The sequence below is a fragment of the Chiroxiphia lanceolata genome, chromosome 25, assembly GCF_009829145.1.
Source record: "Chiroxiphia lanceolata isolate bChiLan1 chromosome 25, bChiLan1.pri, whole genome shotgun sequence".
Lineage (NCBI taxonomy): Eukaryota > Metazoa > Chordata > Aves > Passeriformes > Pipridae > Chiroxiphia > Chiroxiphia lanceolata.
Genome location: NC_045661.1, coordinates 1,525,201 through 1,547,568, shown reverse-complemented (window position 1 = coordinate 1,547,568; position 22,368 = coordinate 1,525,201). Strand labels below are relative to the sequence as shown.

The 22,368-nt window shown below is 64.9% G+C and overlaps 1 protein-coding gene across 1 annotated transcript; it reads left to right on the top strand.

Moving 5' to 3' along the window:
- Nucleotides 1–6,808: 6,808 nt before the first annotated feature.
- Nucleotides 6,809–21,984, top strand: PIK3C2B (phosphatidylinositol-4-phosphate 3-kinase catalytic subunit type 2 beta). The gene is made up of 32 exons (XM_032710436.1): nt 6,809–7,693; nt 9,112–9,212; nt 9,332–9,486; nt 9,603–9,723; nt 11,435–11,546; nt 11,638–11,717; nt 11,797–11,860; nt 12,354–12,500; nt 12,747–12,780; nt 12,900–13,095; nt 14,235–14,357; nt 15,161–15,328; nt 15,510–15,621; nt 15,709–15,851; nt 16,503–16,691; nt 16,802–16,895; nt 16,970–17,064; nt 17,147–17,327; nt 17,745–17,852; nt 17,941–18,033; nt 18,434–18,563; nt 18,795–18,931; nt 19,050–19,219; nt 19,409–19,565; nt 19,648–19,757; nt 19,848–20,049; nt 20,133–20,257; nt 20,352–20,469; nt 20,625–20,706; nt 20,801–20,907; nt 20,990–21,118; nt 21,196–21,984. Exons 1-32 carry the CDS (start codon nt 6,809–6,811, stop codon nt 21,382–21,384), a joined length of 4,857 nt encoding a protein of 1,618 aa, XP_032566327.1. The 3' UTR covers nt 21,385–21,984.
- Nucleotides 21,985–22,368: the final 384 nt, after the last annotated feature.

Sequence of the window (22,368 nt, the reverse complement as noted above, 5' to 3'; positions counted from 1 at the left end):
CTCCGCGGGGAGAACCAGAGCATCCCAGAGCCATGCAGGGGGACACCGAGGGACACCGGGGCGGCGGTGCTGGGGCGGCATCCCGGGGGACAAGCGGGGGGCTCTGCCCTTGGCGCTGTGCAATGCGGGGAGCGGCCGGGAGATGGCCCCGCACCGCCCCGCGCTGCGCCCGCCATTGTCCGCCGCCTCCGCCGCCGCGGTGCTCCCGCCTCCCCACGGCTCCTCCCGCATCTCCCCACGGCTCCTCCCGCATCCCTCCGGCTCCTCCCGCATCCCTCCGGCTCCTCCCGCATCCCCCGGCCCCCGCCCGGCGCCGCCGCCGCAGCCGCTCGGAGCAGGTAGGGCCGCAGGGGGGTGGGGGGGGACCGGGGGGCGGGGGGGGGGGGGGGGGCTCCGGCCCCGGGAGAGGCTCGGCTCGTCTCCTTAAAAAAAAAAAAAAAAAAAGAGAATTTTTCATGTATGCGTTTATCTATATTAATAATTTCCCCTCCCGGAGGAGATGCGGGTCCCGCTCGCTGCTGCGAGGCGTTCCCGGCGCTTCCCAAAATCTCCGGCTCATCCTTGTGCTGCTCCAGCGTTGGGAACCCCAAAAGCCCCGAGGCGGTGATGGGGGGGGACACCCGAGGCTGCCTCCCTTCCCCCCGGGCACGGTGCGGACTCGGGGATCTTGGAATGCTCCCTCGGGCCGCAGGGAGAGGAAAGTTGGGGTGTTTGTATGAAGGGAACAATTAAATGGTCCCCGAGAAATCGCAAAGTTGGTCATCGGCAAAGGGGAGAGGGAGGGTGGGGGTCTCGTTCCCTCCCGGCGTGGCAGAGCCTCCCCCCGGCACAAGGATGGGGACGGACATGGAAAAGGCATGGAGATAGGGATGGGGAAGGAATGGGGGTCATGGAATTCTGGAATGGTTTGGGTCGTGAGGGACCTTAAAGATCGTGTCGTTCCAACACCTCCTGCCATGGGCAGGGATGCCACCCGCTGGATCAGAGGATAGGGACAGGGACAGGGACAAGGACAGGGACAAGCCAACCCTCGTGTGCGGCCAGGCAGAGTCAGCTCATCCCACCAAACCTCGGTGCTGGGGGCAGGAGGCACTCGTGAGGGTGCTGGGGGGATGTTGGGGTGCTCCCTCTGCTCCCGCAGAACATCCCTCTGGATCCGGGACCGCAGGAACGCTCACGAGGAGCAAACTCCGGAGATGTGGGAGCTGTTCCTGCCGGCTGCCCGCAGCTGTTCGTGTGTGTGAGGCCGAGCAGGGATGGGATTGTTCCCGGGATCTGGGTCGGGCTGAGCGAGCACCAGCGTGACCAGGAAAATCAATCCTTCCCTCCCAGAGCGGGAGGGACGGGATAACAGGGAGCTGCGGGGTGAGGAAACCTGCCTGGCGCCCGGCTCTCCCGGGATAACCGCCCCGGCGAGGCGCTGCCCCACCTCCGCGCCTCCCAGATTCCACGGCGAGGTCGGGCAGAGGATCCAGCCGGAGGAGCTGAGGAACTGCCCTCGCAGCCCTGCAGCCTCTGCTCCGGGGGTGCTGCAGTGGGAGCGGGTGCTCCCTGTGCCGGGATGCACCGGGATGTGGGAGCTCAGGGATGCCCCGGGCTGTGGGCTGGGGAGGGGGGAGCGAGGCCAGGGGGGCTGCAAAGGCTGGGAGTCCCCACAAGGAGGGACCAGCAGGGCTGTGGTAGCAGCAGCAGCACCCCCAGCCCCATCCCAAGCACCCCCAGCCCCATCCCGAGTGAGGGGTGTCCGTGTGTGTGTCCGGCCTGTGTCCGTGGGTGTCCTTGGGCTGTGGCTCTCCCAGAGCAGGGGAATCCTGCAGGATGAGCAGCCCAGGGAGGTGGTTCCCACTGCAGACTGGGCTGGGTCTGCTGAGCGTTGTGGGGCCCCTGCACCCCGTCAGGGTGCTGTGGGCTGGGGGTGCTTCCCCGCTGCTGCACGTCCTCGGGGCACTCCGGGAGGATCCGTGTCCTCTGTGGATCCTGCTCAGGATCTGGGTCAGGGAGAGCCCCATGGCAACAGGGAACACTTAGGAGCACGTGGCACGGATACAGCTGCTGCCACAGCAGTGGGATCCATCCCCTGGGGCTGACCTGGAGCACTGGGATGTGGGACACGGGGCAGGGCCAGCAGGGAGGACAGTGCTGCTGCTTCCCAGCTCGTCCCAGCTCCTGTGAGCAGGCAGGATGCTTCCCGTGGGTGCTGGTGTGGCGGGGAGCGCCGAGGCTGTGCCGTGTTTCCCATTGCTCAGCTTTCCAGGGCGTCTGTGGGGCTCCAACCCCTCCTTCCCCTGCTGACCCCAGGTAGGCTGTGCCACCCCAGCGCTGCCAGTGCAGCTGGGCAGGTGCCAGGGAGGAAGCCAAGATTTGCATAGGAGGCAGTGCTGGCACCGGGCAGAGCCTGGCGTGACCTCCAGCGTCCCCCAGGGGGGCCCAGCACCCCAAAAACCCGGCCCTGGGGAGGGTGGTGGGCGCTGGAGCAGCACAGGCTGAGTAATCTGGAAAGTCTGAGCGTGGGTGAGCTCCGGGGCCAGGGGGGCTCTGGGTGTCAGGAGGGCCTTGGCCCTGCCATCAAGGTGAGGGGTCTGCAGTGTGTGGGGACACCATGGGGTCATGGGGGGGCTGGTGACTTTAGGGAAGGTCCCACCTTGATCATCCCTGCACTATGCAGGTGCTGGGGCAGGTTCAGCACCTCCCGTGGATCTCAGAGCGTGGCTCTCACACTTCATGGATCTCAGAGCGTGGCTCTGACACCTCGCTGCAGTCAGGGCTCTGACATCCCCCCCAACCCCACCCTGGTGGGACCCCCCCGTGTCCCCTCCATTGTCCCCATCCAGGAGTCAGCTCCAGGTGGTGCCTCCAGGAGCTCCCTCCTTTGGCTGCCCCGAGTCGGGGCTTTCCCGTCCCAAACCCAACCCACCTTCCCAGGGCAGGATTTCCTCCCGAGGGTGGAAATACGTAGAAAATGATGGAAGAGCCTTTGGCATCGTCCAGCCTCACATCCTGCCTGCTCTGGAGAGCAGAGAGCTTGGACCAGGCTGGACTTTGCTATTAATAGGAGATGTATCAGCTGGAAGAGGAAGAAACTCCTCCTGCTGAAAGGCAACAGGTTGGAAGCGGGGCTGGATCGTGGGAGACAGGGATGAGCTCTGGGCCCTTCCTACCCCACTCCTGAAAAGTGCTGGTGACAGCTCCTGGTGGGGGGATCCAGCTCCAACCCTCTGGAAACCCAGGAGCACAATCCCTGGGATTGCCTGGGAGGTCCCGAAATGCCCCATTTCCCTCCTGTTTTGGAGGGGAAGAGGAGAACAGAGACCAGAGAGTTTCTTCTGGAGGTGGCAGGGGAGTGGATTCCACCTGCTCTGGGGGTGCTGGGGCCACTGGGAGCCCTGGGAACCTCTCCCCCCATGCCACGAGCTCTGTGGGACAAGGACCTGGAGCATCCCTGCTGCCAGGGGATGTCCCAGGATCCAGTGCATGCAGGGAGCTTTGTCCCCCCGCTGACAGCGTGGCTGGGGACAACCAGGAGCAGCTAGCTCCGTGTCCCCAAGGTAGGGCCATTCCAGCAGCTGGGAATGCCGTGGCTCACCCTGCTCTGGGCCATTCCAGCGGCTGGGAATGCCATGGCTCACCCTGCTGGGTGGGAGCAGCCGGATGGATGGATGGACCCCCAGCCCCAGAGGTGAAGGCTGGTGCTTTATCCCTCTCAGGGCCGCTCCTCCCTCCACTGGATTATAAATGGGAGTGAATTGTCTCCCTGATAGGCATAACCTCCATCCCGCTCCCACCGCCGGGAATGTGCCCCTCCAGGGCTTTGCTTCCTCGCCCTCGGATGTTTGATGTCCTCCCAGATGTCCGTGTGCTCCCAGCGCAGCTGCCTGCGAGGGGGAAGGGAGGGATGAGGGGCACAGGGAGCCCCCCCAGCTCTGCCCTGGGATCCTGTGCCCCCAGTCAGGGCTGGCTCTGCCTTGGGATCCTGTGGGATCCCGTGGGATCCTGCTCGGTGTCCCCACACCAAGCAGATGCTGCTCAGGTGCCGGGAGCAGGGGTGGGCACAGGGTGTCTGCAGAGGGGGCTGGGCCCCCCTAAACCCCCTCAGCCTAATGATGGGATCATTAAGGTTCTCATCAAACCCCAGGAGCGCTGGTTGGGCACCAGTCCTGCCCCTGGACGAGCCCCTGGAGGGCCACCAGGAGAGCCTGGGGCTCTTCCTTGTGGATTCCACCTCCAGGGTCCATCTGCTGCCCCAGCTGTGAGGGAAGGGGCTGAGCCACCTGCCTGGGGGTGCTCGTGGTGTCCCCAGCCCAGGTGACATTCCCTGGTTTGCAGGCAGACCCCTCCCACCCCCCACGTGGCTTTTCCCTGGCTGGTGTTGGCACTGGGGGGTTGCTGTGACCAGTCAGGGTTGGACCTTCCTCCCCATCCCCATTCCCGCCCCAATCCCCGTCCCCACGTGCAGTTCCAGCCCCATCCCACCGGGATCCTGGGCTCGACCCCACGGGGACATTTCTCTCCTCAGAACGTCAGCAAGATGCAGATGTTTCTCTTGGAGATGAGAGCGGAGTTGTGGCTTTGTCAGCCACAAAAATCACTCCGGGTTTATTGCTTTTGGGTTAAAAGCCCGTTGTCTTTGTTCGGCTTCCAGGAGCCCGGGACTGCCAGCTTTTGGGATTTCTGTTTTTCCAGGAAAAGCCCACAGCTGCCAGCAGGGCCTGAAAAGCCGGGGAAGGGAACATTTTCAGCCTGTCATTCCCCCCTGGAGCCATTTTTTTCCAGTCAGAAAGCACAGAAACGCTGGTTGGGTTGGTGCTGGGGGGCTGGGGGAGGCTGTGCTGGGGAGGGGATGGATCAGCCTGGAGATGTGGAGCCCGGACCAGGCTCATTAGCAGCCATCTGGTCCTGCACACCCCGGGGTCAGGGGGGCCTGCTGGAGGGTGGGGAGGGGGTGACGTGTCTGGGGGGGCTGGGAGGGGACAGTGACACCACAGGGGACCGGCCTGGTGACACTGGTGCTGCTCCCCTGGGCTGGAGGAGGGTGGTCACTGGCACAGCCCGGGCTGGATGTGGTTGCCCCGTGCTTGGGGTGGGATGTGGGGGGCACACGTGGGGCCAGATGGGCTCCTCCATCCCTGGGACCAGAGCAGGGTCTGCCAACCTTCTCCTTGCTCCTGCATTTTGTGGTTAAGGGTTTTCCTGCTCCCCCCCCAGCTGTGGGCACAGCCAGCTCAGCGATGCCCAAAGCCCTCGGCGGTGCCATCCACAGCAAAAACACTGGGAAGGGGCAGTTGCATCCTTTTAACCTGAACTGGAGCATCAACCAGAGCCCAGTGTGGTGCAGAGGAGAGCCCAGGGTGACAGCAGGAGTCCCGTGTCCTCCCTGTGTCCCGAGGCTCACGAGCCAGCCCTGGCCAGAGCCCCAAAACACTCCACTGCCTCTCAGCTCCAGGGATTTGAGGTCCTGGCCATCCCCTGAGGCTCTGGGCTCGCTCCACTCTTCTGTTTAACATCCATTTAGTTATTTATTTTGCTAGGAAGGGAAGAGGAGGTGTCACATCCTTCCCTGGGGAGCACGAGCTGCAATCACCACCCTCTGCAGGCGCCGGGTCGGGAGCCAGGGAGCAGGTCCCAGTCCAGCCATTCCTGCTCTCCCCTGCACAGCTGAGTGCTGTGGAGCAGCTGGATTTTGAGGACTGGGGGGAGGCTCGGGGGGATCCATTCAAGGGGGTTATTAGAGCTCAGTGTGCTGCCTGGGTGTCCATCAGTGCCCAGGTTGGTGGGTGCTGGGGAACAGCAGCAGGATCCAGGGAGCAGTGGGAGCTCCAGGCTGTCCTGGGCCTCTCCCGAAACAGGGTTTGGAGGCAGGATGCTGTCACCCACCCTCAGACCTTCCCTACTCTGCTCATCTTTTCCATGCTCTCTCAGAATTCCCTCGTTTTGCTGGCGAGGGCTGACTTTTCATCAGGTGGTGCAATAACGGTGCTGAGCTGAGCAGGGTGCTCAGAGCCCTTCCTTGGGGATGCCACAGAATTGTGGGCACAACTGCCCAGCCCATGCCAGGGCAGCTCCCCAGGGGTTTCAGAGTGACTCAGCCCCAGCTGCAGCCCCAGCCCTGGGCCCTCCCCAACCTGGGGCTTATTTTGTCCTCGGGGAAATACGTTGGGTTCCAGCAATAGCCCCAACAGCTGCTGCGGGGCCAGACAGCCTTGACTGCCCTGCCTGCCCTGCCTGCCCTGCCTGGCTGGTGGCCATCAGGTCTTAAGGAAGCAGCAAAATCTTTATTTTTACCCTGTGGCTTTGCTGAGCCCCTGCATGTTTCCTTCTTTCCATGGCAGAGAGGAAGGGCTGTGCCACCAGCTGCCAGCCTGGCCTTCCTTATCAGAGGGTCAGAGAATCACGGAATGGTTTGGGTGGGAAGGGATGTTCAACTCACCCAGTTCCACTTCCTTCCATGGGCAGGGACACCTTCCACCAGCCCAGGTTACTCCCAGCTCTGTCCAACCTGGCCTTGGACACTTCCAGGGATGGGGCAGCCACAGCTCCTCTGGGCAACCTGTGCCAGGTCCTCACCACTCTCCCAGGGAAGGATTTCTTCCCAATATCCCATATAAACCCATCCTCCTTCAGTTTAAGGCCGTTCCCCCTTGTCCTATCACTCCACGTGTCCCAAGTCCCTCTCCATCCTTCTTGCAGCCCCTTCCTCAGCCCACCCTCAGCACCCTCACCCTGCCCTGCCCGCAGGTAGCCAGCAGAGCAGCAGCATGGCCTTCTCCTGACCCGCCATCCCGGCAGGAAGCGGCGCGGGTTCCCGGGAGCGATGTCTGCGCGGCGCGGCCATGGCGAGCGCTGGCAGTCCCTGGGCATCAGCCGCAAGGAGCTGGCGCTGGCCGAGGCCCTGCAGATGGAATACGACGCCCTGTCCCGGCTGCGGCAGGACAAGGAGGAGAGCCGGGCCAAGCAGCGGGGGGAGCGGCCCCTCATCTCCTGGGACGACCCCGCCGACAGGAACGGCTGCTCCGGGATCAAGGCGGCGCGGGGCCTGTCCGGCTCCGACCCCGCGCTCAGCTCCAACGGCCCCGCCGAGCCCCAGGGCCCCCCCGTGCCCCCCGGCCCCAGCCCCCCGCGCCCCCCGGACCCCCAGCCCTGGCTGAAGGGCCCCCTGAGCGGGGACTACCTCTACATCTTCGAGGGCTCCGGGGGGGATTTCCTCGGGGAGCCCCTCAACGGCACCTCGCCCCACGACGGCGGCGGCGGCGGCTCCCCCAAGAAGCTCTCGCCGCCCCCGCTGCCCCCTCGGCACCCGCTCTGGGGCTCCCCCGAGGGTGGCCAGCGCCTGGGGAAGGGGTCCCCGCCGCCCTCCAAAGGCCCCCAGCCCAGGGACATCAACATGTTCTCGGCGGCCCAGGAGCGGGCGCAGGACAAGCTGCTCGGCCGCCGCATCTCCGAGGAGGATCCCTTCGGCCTCGGCGGCTACGGCGGCATCGACGCCATCACCTGCCTCAACCTCAAGTCCACCTACGAGTCCGGGGCGCTGAGGGAAGCTTCCCGGGGCTGGAAGGAGGGCAGGAGCATCTTGGAGAAGGAGTCGAGCGGGAAGCCGGTGGCTCGGAGCAAGACCATGCCCCCCCAGGTGCCCCCGCGGACGTACGGCAGCAGGAAGAACCTGGCGCCCGGCAAGAACCGCAGGATCTCCGTCGATCCGGTGAGAGGCTCCTCTCTCCCTGCTTGGCATGGGGCTGGGATGGAGCTGGGAGCTGGGAACCCAGCGCTGGGCTGTGAGCTGTGGGTTTGCTGCGTGCCCTTTGCTGCAGGTGGGTTTGTGTCATGGGCAGAGGGATCTGTATGGAGAGACATCATCCCCAGGGATCAGTCAGGCTTTTTCCAGGGGTGTGAGATCATGCAGCCACGGCCAAAACCCTCTGAGGTGGGAGAACTGGGTCTGGGAGCCAAGCAGGGCAGATCCCACCCGGACATCATCCCGCTGCCACCGAGTGGGTGGGGTGTTCCATGTGCTGCCTCCTCTCCTCACCCTCGTGCCCAGACACTGCTGGATCCCAGACCCTGCAGCCAAAGCCCAGTGCCCACTGGAGGGCACTGGGAGTGCCCAGTCCCATGGTTGGAGCTGCTCCAGGGATGCTGGTGCCAAGCTCTCTGGAGCCTGTAGGTGGTTTGCAATGGGCCCATGTCCTGCCAGCTCATGAAACATCACCAGATCCTTTGGAAAGAGATGAGAGTCTCCTCCTGAGAGCCTCCTGTTGGCTCACAACATCCTTTCCAGTCCCAGCTCCCTTCTTCCCTGAGCGGTGAGTGGGATAACTTCCCGCTGCTCCCAGAGGCGTCAGGGAATGCTGGCACTGCCACCCTCGGGGCTGCCACATCCCTTGTCCCTGCTGGGATGCCCGTGGCAGGGGCAGAGCCCCGGCTGTGGCACAGCTCATCCTGCCTCCCGCAAGAGGAGGAGACAAATGACAGCAAAAGTCACCTTCCTCAGGGATCCCCCCTCCCCGCGGGGCGAGGGGCACAGCAGGGGCTCCCGAAGTCACTCCTGGCTTTCTAAGTGCCAGAACCTAATTATAAAAGAGCATTAAAATTGCCTTTAGTGGCTGCAGCGCTCCCCACCTCCCCGTGCCTCCCGGGAGCTGCTGCCTGGGTTAATTGCTCTGACAGAGGGGCCTTTGTTCGCTGCCAGAGAGCGATGGAGCCCCCGGGACCCCCACGCCGGGGGGGGCCTGGCACAGCAGTGCCACCTGCCCCGGCACTGTGGTGGGAGAGCAGTGGGCAGGTCATGGGCAGGGGTCCCCTGCAGCACCCCCATGTCCTGGGGACAGTCCCTGCCCATCCTCAGGTCTGGAAGTGGGCAGTTTTTGGGTGGGTGGTGGGGTCTCCCTTCTCCCAGCCATGGGAAAGGTGCCAGTGACACATCCTGGGGCCGGTGCCCACCAGCCACAGCCCCCCCTCGTGCCAGCCCACGTCCCCCTGTGCTGCTGCCAGAGCCACTTTGCCCCCACCACAGTGACCCCAGGGGGGCAGTGCCTGGGGGGATGCAGTGAGCCCCATCCTGGTGGGCTGGAGCCCCAGGGAGGTGGTACCCAGCTGATGGGCTCATGCTCTGCCCCGTAGGTTGCCCCCCGGCCTCACTCCTTCACCAACGGCTACGAGCTCTTCGAGGTGTCCGAGGAGCGGGACGAGGAGGTGGCTGCTTTCTGCCACATGCTGGATGTGTGAGTACCCAGCCAGGGCAGGAGCTTCCCACTGCAAAATGCCCCAATCAGGCGTTTTTAAGGGGTTGGGGCAACCCCCAAATCCAGGCAGCGTCCCTGACCCGTCCCTGCCTCCACAGGCTGCGCTCCAGCTCCAGCACCGAGGACTATTCCCTCACGGGGCTGGTGTGGAACGCTGTGAACCTCAGCCCGGAGCAGCTGGGCCACGGCGTGAGCCTGAAGGTGACAGTGGTGTGTGACAGCCTGCGGGAGCCCCTCACCTTCACCTGCGACTGTGAGTGCCCCACGCCTCTTGGGAACCCCTTTTGTGACCCCCCCGGTGAGGGCTGGGGGGGAAACCCACCATTCCCACCCTCCAAGGGCTCATGGAGCTGCTCTTCCTCCCCGCAGGCTCCTCCACCGTGGACCTGCTCATCTACCAGGCGCTGTGCTACACCCACGACGAGCTGCACGCCGTGGATGTCGAGGACTTCCTGCTCAAGATCTGCGGCCTCGAGGAGTTCCTGCACAAGTGAGTGGCCAGGGAGGGGGCACAAACCCAACAAAACCCAGCCCAGGCGCTCCAGGACCCGAGCATGGCCTTGGCAGGGTGTGCTGGACTTCCAGGGCTGATCCCGGCGTGCACAGCGGGAGCCTCTCCGCTCTGTTTGCTGCCTCTGGAGCTGTGTCGGTGCTCCTGCCAAAAGCAGCGTGTTGGGAGCATCTTTCCCGGTGGCAGGGTGTCCGTCACGCTCCCCCACGCGCCTGGAAAACGGGCTGGAGAGCAGGGAGCTGCCAAAAAAGCTCTTTGGAGGAGTATTAATAACGAGCCGTGTCACTGAGCGGAGCCCAGCTTCTCCCAGCCCGCTGGTTAAATTCCAGGAGGAGGTGGGACAGGGATGTCAGGGGCGCAGGAGCATCAGGGCTGCGCTGGGCAGAGCCAGGGGTGGGTGATGGGGATCCCTCCTGCCCTGCCTCACTGCATTTCCTGGAGGAATTCTGAGTTTCCACGTGAGTTTGGGGGTCTGGAGGCTTGGGAGAGCTCCCTGCAGAGGGACATGCGGCAGCCACAGCTCCGGGCAGGAGCCAGCTCCTGCTGCTGGAGAGCTGCCCCGGGCCTGGCCCTGCCCCGGGAATTCGGTGGGAGCTCTGCCATGGCCTCCAGGAGCTGCTGGTTTGGGCCCTAAAGGGACGGCTGGGAATTGCTGGGACCGGGAGAGGCTGCACGGCACCGGGGCAGAGCCCAGCTCCGCTCCTGCCACCCAAAGGGGCTCCAGGGCCACCCAAAGGGGCTGTTCCTGTCAGTGCTGAGCCTGTGGGTTTCCAAACAGCCCAGTGCAGGTGTGTACAGGTGTGTACAGGTGTGTACAGGTGTGTACAGATGTGTACAGGTGTGTAGGTACAGCAGCATCTCCGAACCTGCTGTAGGAGACTCCGGGCTGCCAGGGATCACCCAGCTGCAGGGTGGATCCACCCATCCAGGATGGCATTTCCCAAAGGGACGAAGCTCCTGCTTTTTTGGCAGGGAACAGGGAACATCCCAGGCACGGAGCAAGGCAGTCCCCAGTGAACATTTCCACGTATCTCCCGGGGCCCTCAAAGGGTCTCTGGGAAAGCCCCGGGACATAAAGCCCCTTTGTCACAGGTCTTTTCTTCCCACATCTTCCCATGGCAGAGGAGATGCTGGAAGTGCCAAACCCCCCCTGCAGAGCCAGCCGGGCCCTTGAGCTCTGCAAACCAGGCTGAGCTGCTGTCACTGGCTTCCCCTGGGACTGAGCCAGGGCTGAACTGGCTCCTTCTCCCCGGAGCCAGCAGAGGAAGCGGGTCTGGATGGCGGAGTGGGTCCCACTCCAGGGGGGCTTCCCATGCCGGTGGGCACAGTGGGATCAGGCTGTCACTCCCTGCTCCGGGGCTCACCCCAGCCCTGCTGCCAGCCAGAGCATCCTCCAGCTCCTCGGATCCGTGCTCTGCTTCCCACGCACCGCCGGGCACGTCCTGGCACGATGGGCTGCTCCGCTCCTGTCGCGCCGGCAGGGCCGGGCACGGCTCTGTGCAGGGCGCGGGGGAAGGAGGGAAAACAATGGCTCATTCTCCGGGTTTCCTGGTGCCACAAAGGTCCGTTTGCAGGCCAGGAGGCCGCCCTGAGCCCCAGCCGAGGCTGCCTGGCCGTGGGATATCGGGATGGGGCGGCCCGGGTGGGATTTTGGGGCACGGCATGGGATGAGTGTGAGGTGTCCCCGCAGCAAACACGCCCTGGGCAGCCACGAGCACATCCAGCACTGCAGGAAGTTTGACACGGACATCCGGCTGCAGCTGATGAGGAGGAAGGGGGTGCGCAGCGACCTGGCCCGCACGGTGGGTGCCGGGGGCAGGGGGGGCATCGGGGGGTGCCTGTGCCATCCCCCCGTGGTGGGGACAGCCCCGCTCAGCATCTCTCCATCCCCAGGCCAGCGACGACCAGAGCCCCTCCACCCTCAACCACTACATCCACCTGCAGGAGAGGCCCATCAAACAGACCATCAGCAGGTAGGGGGGTGCAGCGGGACCGGCCCCCCACTCCAGGGGCCCGCCTGGCCGGGGCTGAGCTCTGCTCCCTGTCCCCCAGGCAGGCCCTGAGTCTCCTCTTCGACACCTTCCACAACGAGGTGGATGCTTTCCTGGCGGCCGAGGTGAGCAGCAGGGCTGGAGGGGGGGTTTGGGGGGCTCCCTTGCCTGGTTTGCTGTGGGTTCTTTCCCCTGTTCGTTGTGGGGCTCGAAGGGGGTGTCAGAGGAAGGGAGTGGCTGCGAATCATAGAATCATCATGGAATCATGGAGTACCCTGGGCTGGAAGGAGCCCACAAGAATCAGCCAGTCCAACTCCTGACCCCGCACAGGACACCCCAAAACCCCACCCTGTCCCTGAGAGCGTTGTCCAAACCCTCCTGGAGCTCTGGCAGCCTTGGGGCCGTGCCCACTGCCCTGGGGAGCCTGTTCAGTGCCCAACTAGCCTCTGGGGGAAGAACCTTTCCCTGAGATCCAACCTGACCCTCCCCTGACAGGGGAAAATAGAGGAAACTGAGGCACAGACTGATGCATCCCCCAGTGCCGGGTGTGTGCCAGGGAGCAGCCCCTGCCCCCTCAGCTGCCCAGGGGTCCCACATCAGCCCCTCTCTGCCCTCCAGGGAGACTTCCCCCTGAAGGCAGAGCGGGTGATCCAGTCTGTCATGGCCATCTGCAACGCCCTGGCAGCCGTGGAGTCCCAGGAGATCACGGCAGCCCTCAACCAGATGCCCCCCTGCCCCTCCCGCATGCAGCCCAAAATCCAGAAGGTGAGTGGGGGGGAAAGGGGGTGGCTCAGCCAGGGGCTGCAGAGGGGAAGCACGTTGTCACATCTGGCTGCTTTCCCCCCGCTTCCTCCCGCTGCACCACGTGGAAAATTCCCGAATTATCTGGGAGCAGGCAGCTGCCTGGCTCTGGCAGCCAGGGCTGGTTACGTAAAGGCCGCCTCGGCTCCCCCGGCAGCGCGGGGCTGGCGCTCAGGGGGCTCCTGTGGTTTCTCTTTTTTTCCTCAACAGGATCCAAATGTCCTGGCCAAGAGGGAAAATCGAGGTATTTCTGTTCTTCTCCTCCTCCCTGGGGTCCCTCCAGCATCCCACGCCCGGCCCCGAGGGATGTCCCGGGAGGCAGTGGGGTCCACGGGGGGCTCATCCCTGTCCCTGTTCCCTCAGAGCGGATCGTGGAGAGCCTGACAGCCGCCATCCTGGACATGGTGGAGCTCTACTGCAGCACCTTCAACGCCGACTTCCAGCCGGCCGTGCACGGGAGCCGGGAGCTGGGCGTGGCACAGGAGGCTCAGCTCCTCTCCTGCCCCCTGTCCTTCACTGTCTATGCCACCCACCGCATCCCCATCACCTGGGCTGCCAGGTAAGGGCGGCTCCAACACACCTGGGCAGGGCTGGCCCTCCCCTGGAGGAGCCAGATGTTCACAGGCACAGAGGGAATAAGGGCTAACCCAGCCCGAGCCTCCTGGATTGGGATTCCAGGACGGGAATAGAGAATGTTAGAATATCCCGAGTGGGAAGGACTTGTTATGGGGCTCTGGGGGTGTGTCAGAGAAAGGGAAATGGAATATCCTGAGTGGGATCCCACAAGGATCACTGAGCCTGACTCAGGGCACCCCAAAATCCCACCCTGAGCCTGGGGATGCTGGTGCTGATGGGCAGGGAGGGATGCTCAGCTGAGCTCTGGGTGGGATGGCTCTGCTGTGCTCTCCCATCCCATCCCATCCCCAAAGATCCCAGGAGCAAGGGCTAACCCACCCCGATCCTCCTGGACTGGGATTCCAGGGTAGGATTATAGACTCGGAGAATTTAGAATATCCTGAGCTGGGATGGAGCCACAGGGATTGTGGAGTCCAATTCCTGTACCCTGCACAGGACACCCCCAAATCCCACCTCGAGCCCGGGGGTGCCGGGGGGAGGATCTGTGCTCTCCCCATCCCAACCCCACGGATCCTGCCGCATCCCTCCGGTCCCACACCGCCCCCGGGGGAGGTGACAGATGGCCCCACGGAGCGGCCCCACGCCCCACGGGCCCTTTGTTCGGTGCCTCGGTGCCCGTGCCCGGCGCGGGGGGCCGGGGGGGGGATGTGATGGGGGGCGCGGGGTGGGCGAGGCAGCGGCGCCGGCAGCAGCCGCCCCGCCGGGGACCCCTCGCCTTTGTGCTGCCCTTAATGTATTCCCCTTGGTGGCTGGCTCCGAACAAAGGCGGCAGCCTGGGAAATGCCGGCAGCCCCTGACCCCCGGCGCCCTGCCCGGATTGTCGCTCGGCACCTGCCACATGGCAGGGCCCCCCCGCCGCCCCCCCGGGGGACGGGATGTGCGGTGGCATATGGTGCTGGGGACAGGGGGGGGCTCCCAGCTCTGCCCCCTCCCTTTCCCGGGCCTGGGGAAGGCGTTGGGTTCAGCACCTCCATCCTCCCGTTTGCCCCGTGGCGGGGCAGCCCCCTGGGTACCAGCTCCTCTGCCCCCCCCCAGCTCATGGCCCCCTCTCTGCCCTCGCAGCTACGAAGATTTCTACCTCTCCTGCTCCCTCAGCCACGGCGGGAAGGAGCTGTGCAGCCCCCTGCTCACCAGGAAGGCCCACGTCTACAAATACCTCTTCCACCTCATCATTTGGGACCAGCAGTAAGGCAGTGCCCCAACCACAGGGTGGGCACGGGGGTCCCGGTGCCATTCCCAGCCACACTGCCTTCCTCCTCCTCCTCCTCCTCCTCCTCCCCTGCTCCAGCAGCTCCTCTCTGCTGGTTTTTGGGTGTTGGAAGCTCTTGTGTCATCCCCTGGAATAGCAGTGGCCCCAGCGCCAGCTCTGCCCTTCCGGACCTGCCTGTTGCACCCGGGAAAGGGGATCTGCTCCAAAAATAGCCCCGGGAGCAGGCAGGGAGGCCGTGCCAGGCCCTCGCCACGCCTGGCATTCGCAGTGTGCGGGGAGGTGGGGATGGGACGGGATAATTTTAGAAGGTGCCGGTGCCCCCAAGGACAGGCGCCCGGCGGGACGGCCGCGAGCAACCCCCTTCCCCCGGGATGTAGCTGCCACCCTGGGCTCCCTGGGAGGAGGAGGAGAGGAATCGGAGAGGAATCTCAGCCCTGGGGTCCCACACGGCCCCCCCAGGCCGTGGGACAAGGTCAGTGAGCAGTGGGGGGGGTCAGTGGAGGCCCCCCTGTCCTGCGGTCACCTTCCCGGGACAGGGACAGGACCAGCTGGCTCTCCCCAAACCCAACTGCTCCCTGCAGGGTGTCTACCCATGGCAGGGGACCTCCATCCCACACTGGGGACACGGAGCACCCCCGTGCCAGCAGTAAAGGCGTCAGTAGGGCTGGGCTGTCCCGGGGCACGTTTGGCATCCCAAGGGGGGGGGGCTGGAGCCATGGGGTGCGGGGAGTGCCCGTCCCTGGCATGGCTGAGCCTCTCTCTGATCGTTCTCTTGCAGGATCTGCTTCCCAGTCCAGGTGAACCATCTCCCACGGGAGACGCTGCTCAGTGTCACGCTCTTCGCTGTGCCCGTCCCACCCCCAGGCAGCTCCTCCGACACCAACAAGCAGCGGCGGGTCCCCGAGGCCCTGGGCTGGGTGACCACCCCCCTCTTCAACTTCAGGCAGTACGTGGGGTGTCCCACCACCACCAAGGGGCCGTGCTGGCATCCCCGGGGGGGCACGGGAGGGTCCCCAGTGCCGTGGGGTCCCCAGTGTGGGGACAGCACCACTGCAGCGGTGCCACCCTCATGCCCTGGCAGAGTTGCCCCCACTGCCAGGCTCTCACCCCTCCTCCTCCTCCTCCAGGGTCCTGACCTGTGGCAGGAAACTCCTGGGCTTGTGGCCGGCGACCCAGGACAACTCCCGAGCCAGGTCGAGTGCCCCCAACTTCCACCAGCCCGACAGTGTCATCCTGCAGGTACGTCCTGGCACGGGGGGTTCCGTGGGACACCCTCCTGCCCCGAGCTCCACGTGTGGATCCCCTCACCCTCTGCCTCTGCCCCAGATCGACTTCCCCACCTCGGCCTTCGAGGTGAAGTTCACCAGCCCTCCTGCAGCCGAGTTCAGCCCCCGCTACGAGTTTGGCAGCCTGGGGGAGGAGGAGCAGCGCCAGCTGCGGGAGGCCATGCAGAAGAAATCGCTCTACTGGTGAATAAATGGGGGTGGCATCACCCTGCTGGGGAGGGGGGGCACTGCTGACAGACTCGCAGCACGCACAAGGGGTGTCTGAGGGTCTGCCCCTGCCCCTGGCAGGGATGAGACTGGAGCTGGTGTTTTTTGGAGCTGTCATCGGTCCTCCTGAGCTCTGCCCCCCCCAGCTGCCCCTCTCTGGCCATGTCCCCTCAGCAGGGACAGCTGCCCAGCCCCTCGTCCAGCCTGGCACAGCCAAGGGTCCGTAAATGGGGGATCAGGTGTCGGCAGCTGTGCTGGGATCCGCTGAGCAGAAACCTGTGGGGTGGGCAGGGGTCTCTGGCCAGGGGGACCCCCTGTGCCTGGGGGTCCTGGCTGTGCCTTGGGGGACAGTCCTGCTGTCCATCAGCCCCTCCTTCCCTCAGGTAGAGCCGTGGTGGGGATGCAGGGAGGGTTCAGAGGGGTTTATCCCACACACCGTGCTCGGGGGGGGGGCAGAGGGATGACACCTCCCCAGTCTGCCAGCCCCATCCAGTCCATCCGTGGCAGGGACAGAGGGATGCCAGCTCCCTCCACGGCCAGGCCCATCCCATCCCTGTGTTTTGGGGGCACAGGGATGACCCTCCCCAGCCCCGTGCCCCCTGTGCCATGCCTCCCCCTCTCCCCCAGGCTGACGGACGCGGACCGGCAGCGGCTCTGGGAGAAGCGGTGCCACTGCCACGCCGAGCCCGGGGCCCTGCCCATGCTGCTGGCCAGTGCCCCCAGCTGGGACTGGGCCTGCCTGCCCGACATCTATGCCCTGCTCGGCCAGTGGACCTCCATGAGCCACCAGGATGCCCTGGGGCTCCTGCACGCCACGTAAGCCACCCCTGGGCCGTGGGTGGGGGGGTACACCCTGTGGCACTGCCACCCACCCTGCGTGGGGGGTGCTGAGGGTGCTGTCCCCGTGACTCCTGTCCTGGGTGCAGGTTCCCAGACCAGGAGGTGAGGAGGACGGCTGTGCAGTGGATCGACTCCATCTCCGACACGGAGCTGCTGGACTACCTGCCCCAGCTGGTCCAGGTGTGTGGTGGCACCGGGACGTTTCACAGGGTGCCCGCTGGTCCCACCGTGCCCCAACGCTGTGCCCTCCCCAGGCCCTGAAGTACGAGTGCTACCTGGACAGCCCCCTGGTGCGCTTCCTCATGAAGAGAGCCATCTGCGACCTCAAGATCACCCACTACTTCTTCTGGTGGGTTTGGGGGGGCTCTGGGGGTGGCGGGGTGGGGGTCCCCTGGGCCTCACCTGACCTGCCGTGCCCCTGCCCCGAGCAGGCTGCTGAAGGACGGGCTCAAGGACTCCCAGTTCAGCATCCGGTACCAGTACCTGCTGGCGGCCCTGCTGTGCTGCTGCGGGAAGGGGCTGAGGGAGGAGTTTGACCGCCAGTGCCTGCTGGTCAGCACGCTGGCCAGGCTGGCACAGCAGGTCCGGGACGCCGCCCCCTCTGCTCGCCAGGTGGGTGCTGGGCTGCTGGGAGGGGGTGCCGGGCTGGGTATGAGCCCCCCATCCCATACCCACCCATCCCACGCCCACCCCATCCCTTACCCACCCATCCCACGCCCACCCCATCCCATGCCCCCTCAATCTCATGCCCACCCATCTTCCATGCCCATCCTATCCCATGCCCAACCTGTCTTACGTCCATTATGTTCCGTGTCCATCCCATCCTATGCCCACCCCATCCCATACCCACTCAATCCCATGCCCATCCCATCCCATCCCATGCCCACCCTATCCCACGCTCACCCTGTCCCATGCCCACCCCGTGCTCACTCAATTCCATGCTCACCCTGCCCCTTACCCCCCCCATCCCACGCCCATCCTTATCTCACCCCATGCCATGCCCACCCCCGCCCCGTGCCCACCCCACAGGGCATCCTCCGCGAGGGGCTGGAGGACGTGAAGCAGTTCTTCAAGGCTCACGGCTCGTGCCGGCTGCCGCTCAGCCCCAGCCTGCTGGTGAAGGGCATCGTGCCCCGGGTGAGTGCCAGACCTGGGGGGCACTGGGGGGGTCTCCTGTGCCCGCTCCCAGCTCGCCCTGACGGGCTGTGCCTTCCTCCCGTGGCAGGACTGCTCCTACTTCAACTCCAACGCCGTCCCGCTCAAGCTCTCCTTCCAGAACGTGGATCCCCTGGGGGAAAACATCCGAGTCATCTTCAAGGTGAGCCTGGCACCTGGCATCTTTGGCCATGCCCAGACCCCTGGCATGACCATCCCAATCCCCTGACCTTCAGCCCCCACTGCCCCCTGCCTCTGATGTCCCTTCCCCTGCCTCTGATGTCTCTCCCCTGCCTCTGATGTCTCTCCCATGGCTCTGATGTCTCTCCCATGGCTCTGATGGCTCTCCCCTGTTCCTGATGTCTCTCCCCTGCCTCTGATGTCTCCCCCCTGCCTCTGATGTCTCTCCCATGGCTCTGATGTCTCTCCCCTGTTCCTGATGGCTCTCCCCCTGTCTCTGGTGGCTCTCCCATGGCTCCAATGTCTCTCTCCCTGTCTCTGGTGGCTCTCCCCTGTCTCTGATGTCTCTCCCCCTGTCCTTGGTGGCTCTCCCCTGCTGGCAGTGTGGCGATGACCTGCGGCAGGACATGCTGACGCTGCAGATGATCCGGATCATGAACAAGATCTGGGTGCAGGAGGGGCTGGACATGCGCATGGTCATCTTCCGCTGCTTCTCCACGGGCCGTGGGCGAGGTGAGCTGGGGTCAGGGCATCCCAGGGGGGCACGTGGGGCTGGTGATGGCACAGGAGGCCCTGTGATCCACCTTTGGTCTAACTCCACCAGCCCATGTAGGAGCGTGGCTTTGCAGGCTGCCACTCAGTGGTGATGGTTTGGGGGTGCCTGGGTCGGTGGCAGAGTGGGGTTGGGGTCTTGGTGCCCCCCGGGTGGGTTGGAAGGGTCTCACCCTGTGTCCCGGCTGCCAGGCATGGTGGAGATGATCCCCAACGCCGAGACCCTGCGCAAAATCCAGGTGGAGCATGGCGTGACGGGCTCCTTCAAGGACCGGCCGCTGGCAGACTGGCTGCAGAAACACAACCCCAAGGAGGACGAGTATGAGAAGGTGAGGAAGAGCCTGGCAGCGTCCCTGCTTATGTCTCCCCCTCCAGGGATGAGACCCCCTCGCTTCCCATCGCGTCCAGGCTTTCTCCACTCCTGCTTTCTCCTTCCCTCCCTCCCAGGCCGTGGAAAACTTCATCTACTCCTGCGCCGGCTGCTGCGTGGCCACCTACGTGCTGGGGATCTGTGACAGGCACAACGACAACATCATGCTCAAGACCACGGGCCACATGTTCCACATCGACTTCGGCAGGTTCCTGGGCCACGCGCAGATGTTCGGCAACATCAAGAGGTGAGAAAAGCCTCGGGTGCCTCCCTCTGCCCAGGGGGGGTTTGGTGGGTGAAGCCCCCTCTCCTCATCCTGGTGGTGGGTGAAGCCCCCTCTCCTTGTCCTGGTGGTGGTGACCGCCCCTCTCCTCATCCCGGTGGTGTGGGATCCCTGTCCGTGCTCACCTTCTGTCCCTCCTCTCCCCCGGCGCAGGGACCGGGCGCCGTTTGTCTTCACCTCAGACATGGCCTATGTCATCAACGGCGGGGACAAGCCCTCCAGCCGCTTCCACGACTTCGTGGACCTGTGCTGCCAGGCCTACAACCTGATCCGCAAGCACACCCACCTCTTCCTCAACCTGCTGGGGCTGGTGAGAGCCGGGGGAGGCCGCAGCTTTCCCCTCTCCCAGGGGTCCCCCCGCTGCCTGCCCTCACCCCTGCCTCGCCTCCCAGATGCTGTCCTGTGGCATCCCCGAGCTCTCTGACCTGGAGGACCTCAAATACGTCTACGATGCCTTGAGGCCACAGGACTCTGATGCCGATGCCACCACCTACTTCACCAGGTAGAGGACAGGGGTGGGCGAAGGGACAGGAGCGGATGGAGGGACAGCAGCACCGGCTCCGCGCTGAGCACACCGTGGCCTCGTTGGCAGGTTGATCGAGTCCAGCCTGGGCAGCGTGGCCACCAAGCTCAACTTCTTCATCCACAACCTGGCGCAGATGAAGTTCACGGGCTCGGACGCCCGTCCCACGCTCTCCTTCGCCCCCCGCACACACACCCTCAAGACGTCCGGCCGGATCCGCGACGTCTTCCTGTGCCGCCACGAGAGGGTCTTCAACCCCAGCAAGGGCTACGTGAGTGGGGACAGCTGGGGACAGCTGAAAGGGTGCACTCGGGGCACCCCGAGGTCCCACCTCACAGCCCTGCTTCCCCACAGACCTACGTGGTGAAGGTGCAGCGGGAGAGCCCGGGTGAAGTGACCTTCGTGCAGCGCACCTTCGAGGAGTTCCAGGAGCTGCACAACAAGCTGCGCCTCCTCTTCCCCTCCTCGCTGCTGCCCAGGTACCCCCGCAGCCCCACAGACCCCCGGGGCTCCCCCCAGCCCCTCGAGGCTCCCCCCAGCCCCCCGGGCTCGGCTGAGGGTCCGTCCCTGCAGCTTCCCCAGCAGGTTCATCATCGGGCGCTCGCGGGGCGAGGCGGTGGCCGAGCGGCGCAAGGAGGAGCTGAACGGCTACATCTGGCACCTGATCCACGCGGCCCCCGAGGTGGCAGAGGTGGGCAGCTGGGGCAGGGGGCTGCAGGGAGGTGGGGGCAGTGCCAGGGACAGCAGCGTGGTGGGAGAGTGTGCCGTGTGAACGCTGGTGCGTGTCGCATGCCCTGAATGGGGGGGACGCCACAGCCACCACTAATGTCACCTCCTCCCCTGCAGTGTGACCTCATCTACACCTTCTTCCACCCCCTGCCCCGGGACGAGAAGGCAGCTGGCACCAACCTGACCCCAAAGCCGGCAGGTAGGGAGGAGGGTGGGCAATGGAGGGGGGCAATGGCTGGGGGTGATGGTGGGGGGCTGCCATCCCACCCCACCCCTGCTCTCCTCCTCTCCAGACGCCACGTGGGCTCGTTCCCTGGGGAAGGTCGGCGGGGAGGTGAAACTCTCCATCTCCTACAAGAACAACAAGCTCTTCATCATGGTGATGCACATCCGGGGGCTGGTAGGTGCCTGGTGCCCGGTGGGAGCAGGGTGGGGGTCCCTCCCCATTCTGCGCTCACGGGGCCTCCCCGCTCTGCCCACAGCCCCCCTTGCAGGACGGTAACGACCCCGACCCCTACGTCAAGACCTACCTGCTGCCCGACCCCCAGAAAACAACCAAGAGGAAAACCAAAGTGGCCCGAAAAACCTGCAACCCCACCTACAACGAGATGGTAGGTTGGGTGGGGCCGGGGCTGGGGGTTCCAGGGGGGAGGCCGTGGCTGAGGGTCTGTCCCTCTGTGCCCCACAGCTGGTGTACGACGGGATCCCCCGGGGGGACCTGGAGCAGCGGGAGCTGCGGCTGAGCGTGCTGAGCGAGGAGGGCTTCTGGGAGAACATCCTGCTGGGGGAGGTGGGCATCCGCCTGCGCGACCTGGACCTGGCGCAGGAGAAGATGGGCTGGTTCGCCCTGGGGTCCCGCGGCCACGGCACCCTCTGAGGGACCCCCCGGCACGGCCCCCGCGGCGCTGCCCACCCCGGGGTGTCCCCGAGGGGTCCTGCCACGGGTGCCTCCTTCTTTAAGTTTACCTTGTGTCAAGGGAGCAACGCGGGGCGGGAGGGGCGGGCAGAGGCGTGGGGGGCGTTTCGGGGTTTATTTCTTCCTTTGGGATATCTGTATTTTAATTTTTTTTTAATAACGAGTAGCCGGGCACTGGGGGCGGAGGGGAGAGGGAGGTGGCGCAGGGGTTTGCTGTGGGCTGGGGGGGGTGTGTGTGTATCCCCTCCGGGTCCAGCCCCAGCCTGCCTGGAGCCGGGCAATTCCCACCCCGGGGAATTCGCTCCCAAAGGAGAGCGGCGTGGCGGGGTGCCCGTTCCGTGTGGCTGAGTCCTCCCCGATGCCACGGGAAGGGGACAGCCGGCCCATCTCCCTGTCCCTGTGCCGTGGGGACATCCATCTCCTCGCCTGCCACCCGGCCCCGGGTGCGGGCTTGGTGCCTGTGGTGCTTTGTTTACAGCGACAGCTCCGTAAACGGACGAAATGTTTCTCAGGATCGAGAATAATGAACTTAACCTTTATATTAAAAGTTTAAAATATTGGATCTGGTGGCAGTTGGGCTGAGGGGGGGGGGCTGGTTTTTGCCAGCAGAAGGGGATGGGGGAGCTGCTGGGATTGGGATTGCTGGAACCCTCCTGCCTTGGGACCCTCCTGTGTTGGGACCCTCCTGCCTGGAACAATGGTGGGAAGTTACAGGAGATGAAATGCACAGAGCGACACGTGGATGACGCCTTCACCTCTGCCTGCACCTTTGCCCTCACGCCTGCCTGCACCTCTGCACATCTGCCTGCACATCTACCTGCACCCTTCTTGCCTATCTGCCCACACATCTGTCTGCACCTCTGCACCTCTACCTGCTCTTCTGCCCGCACCTCTGCCTGCACATCTACCTGTACTTCTGCCTGCACATCTGCCTGCAAATCCACC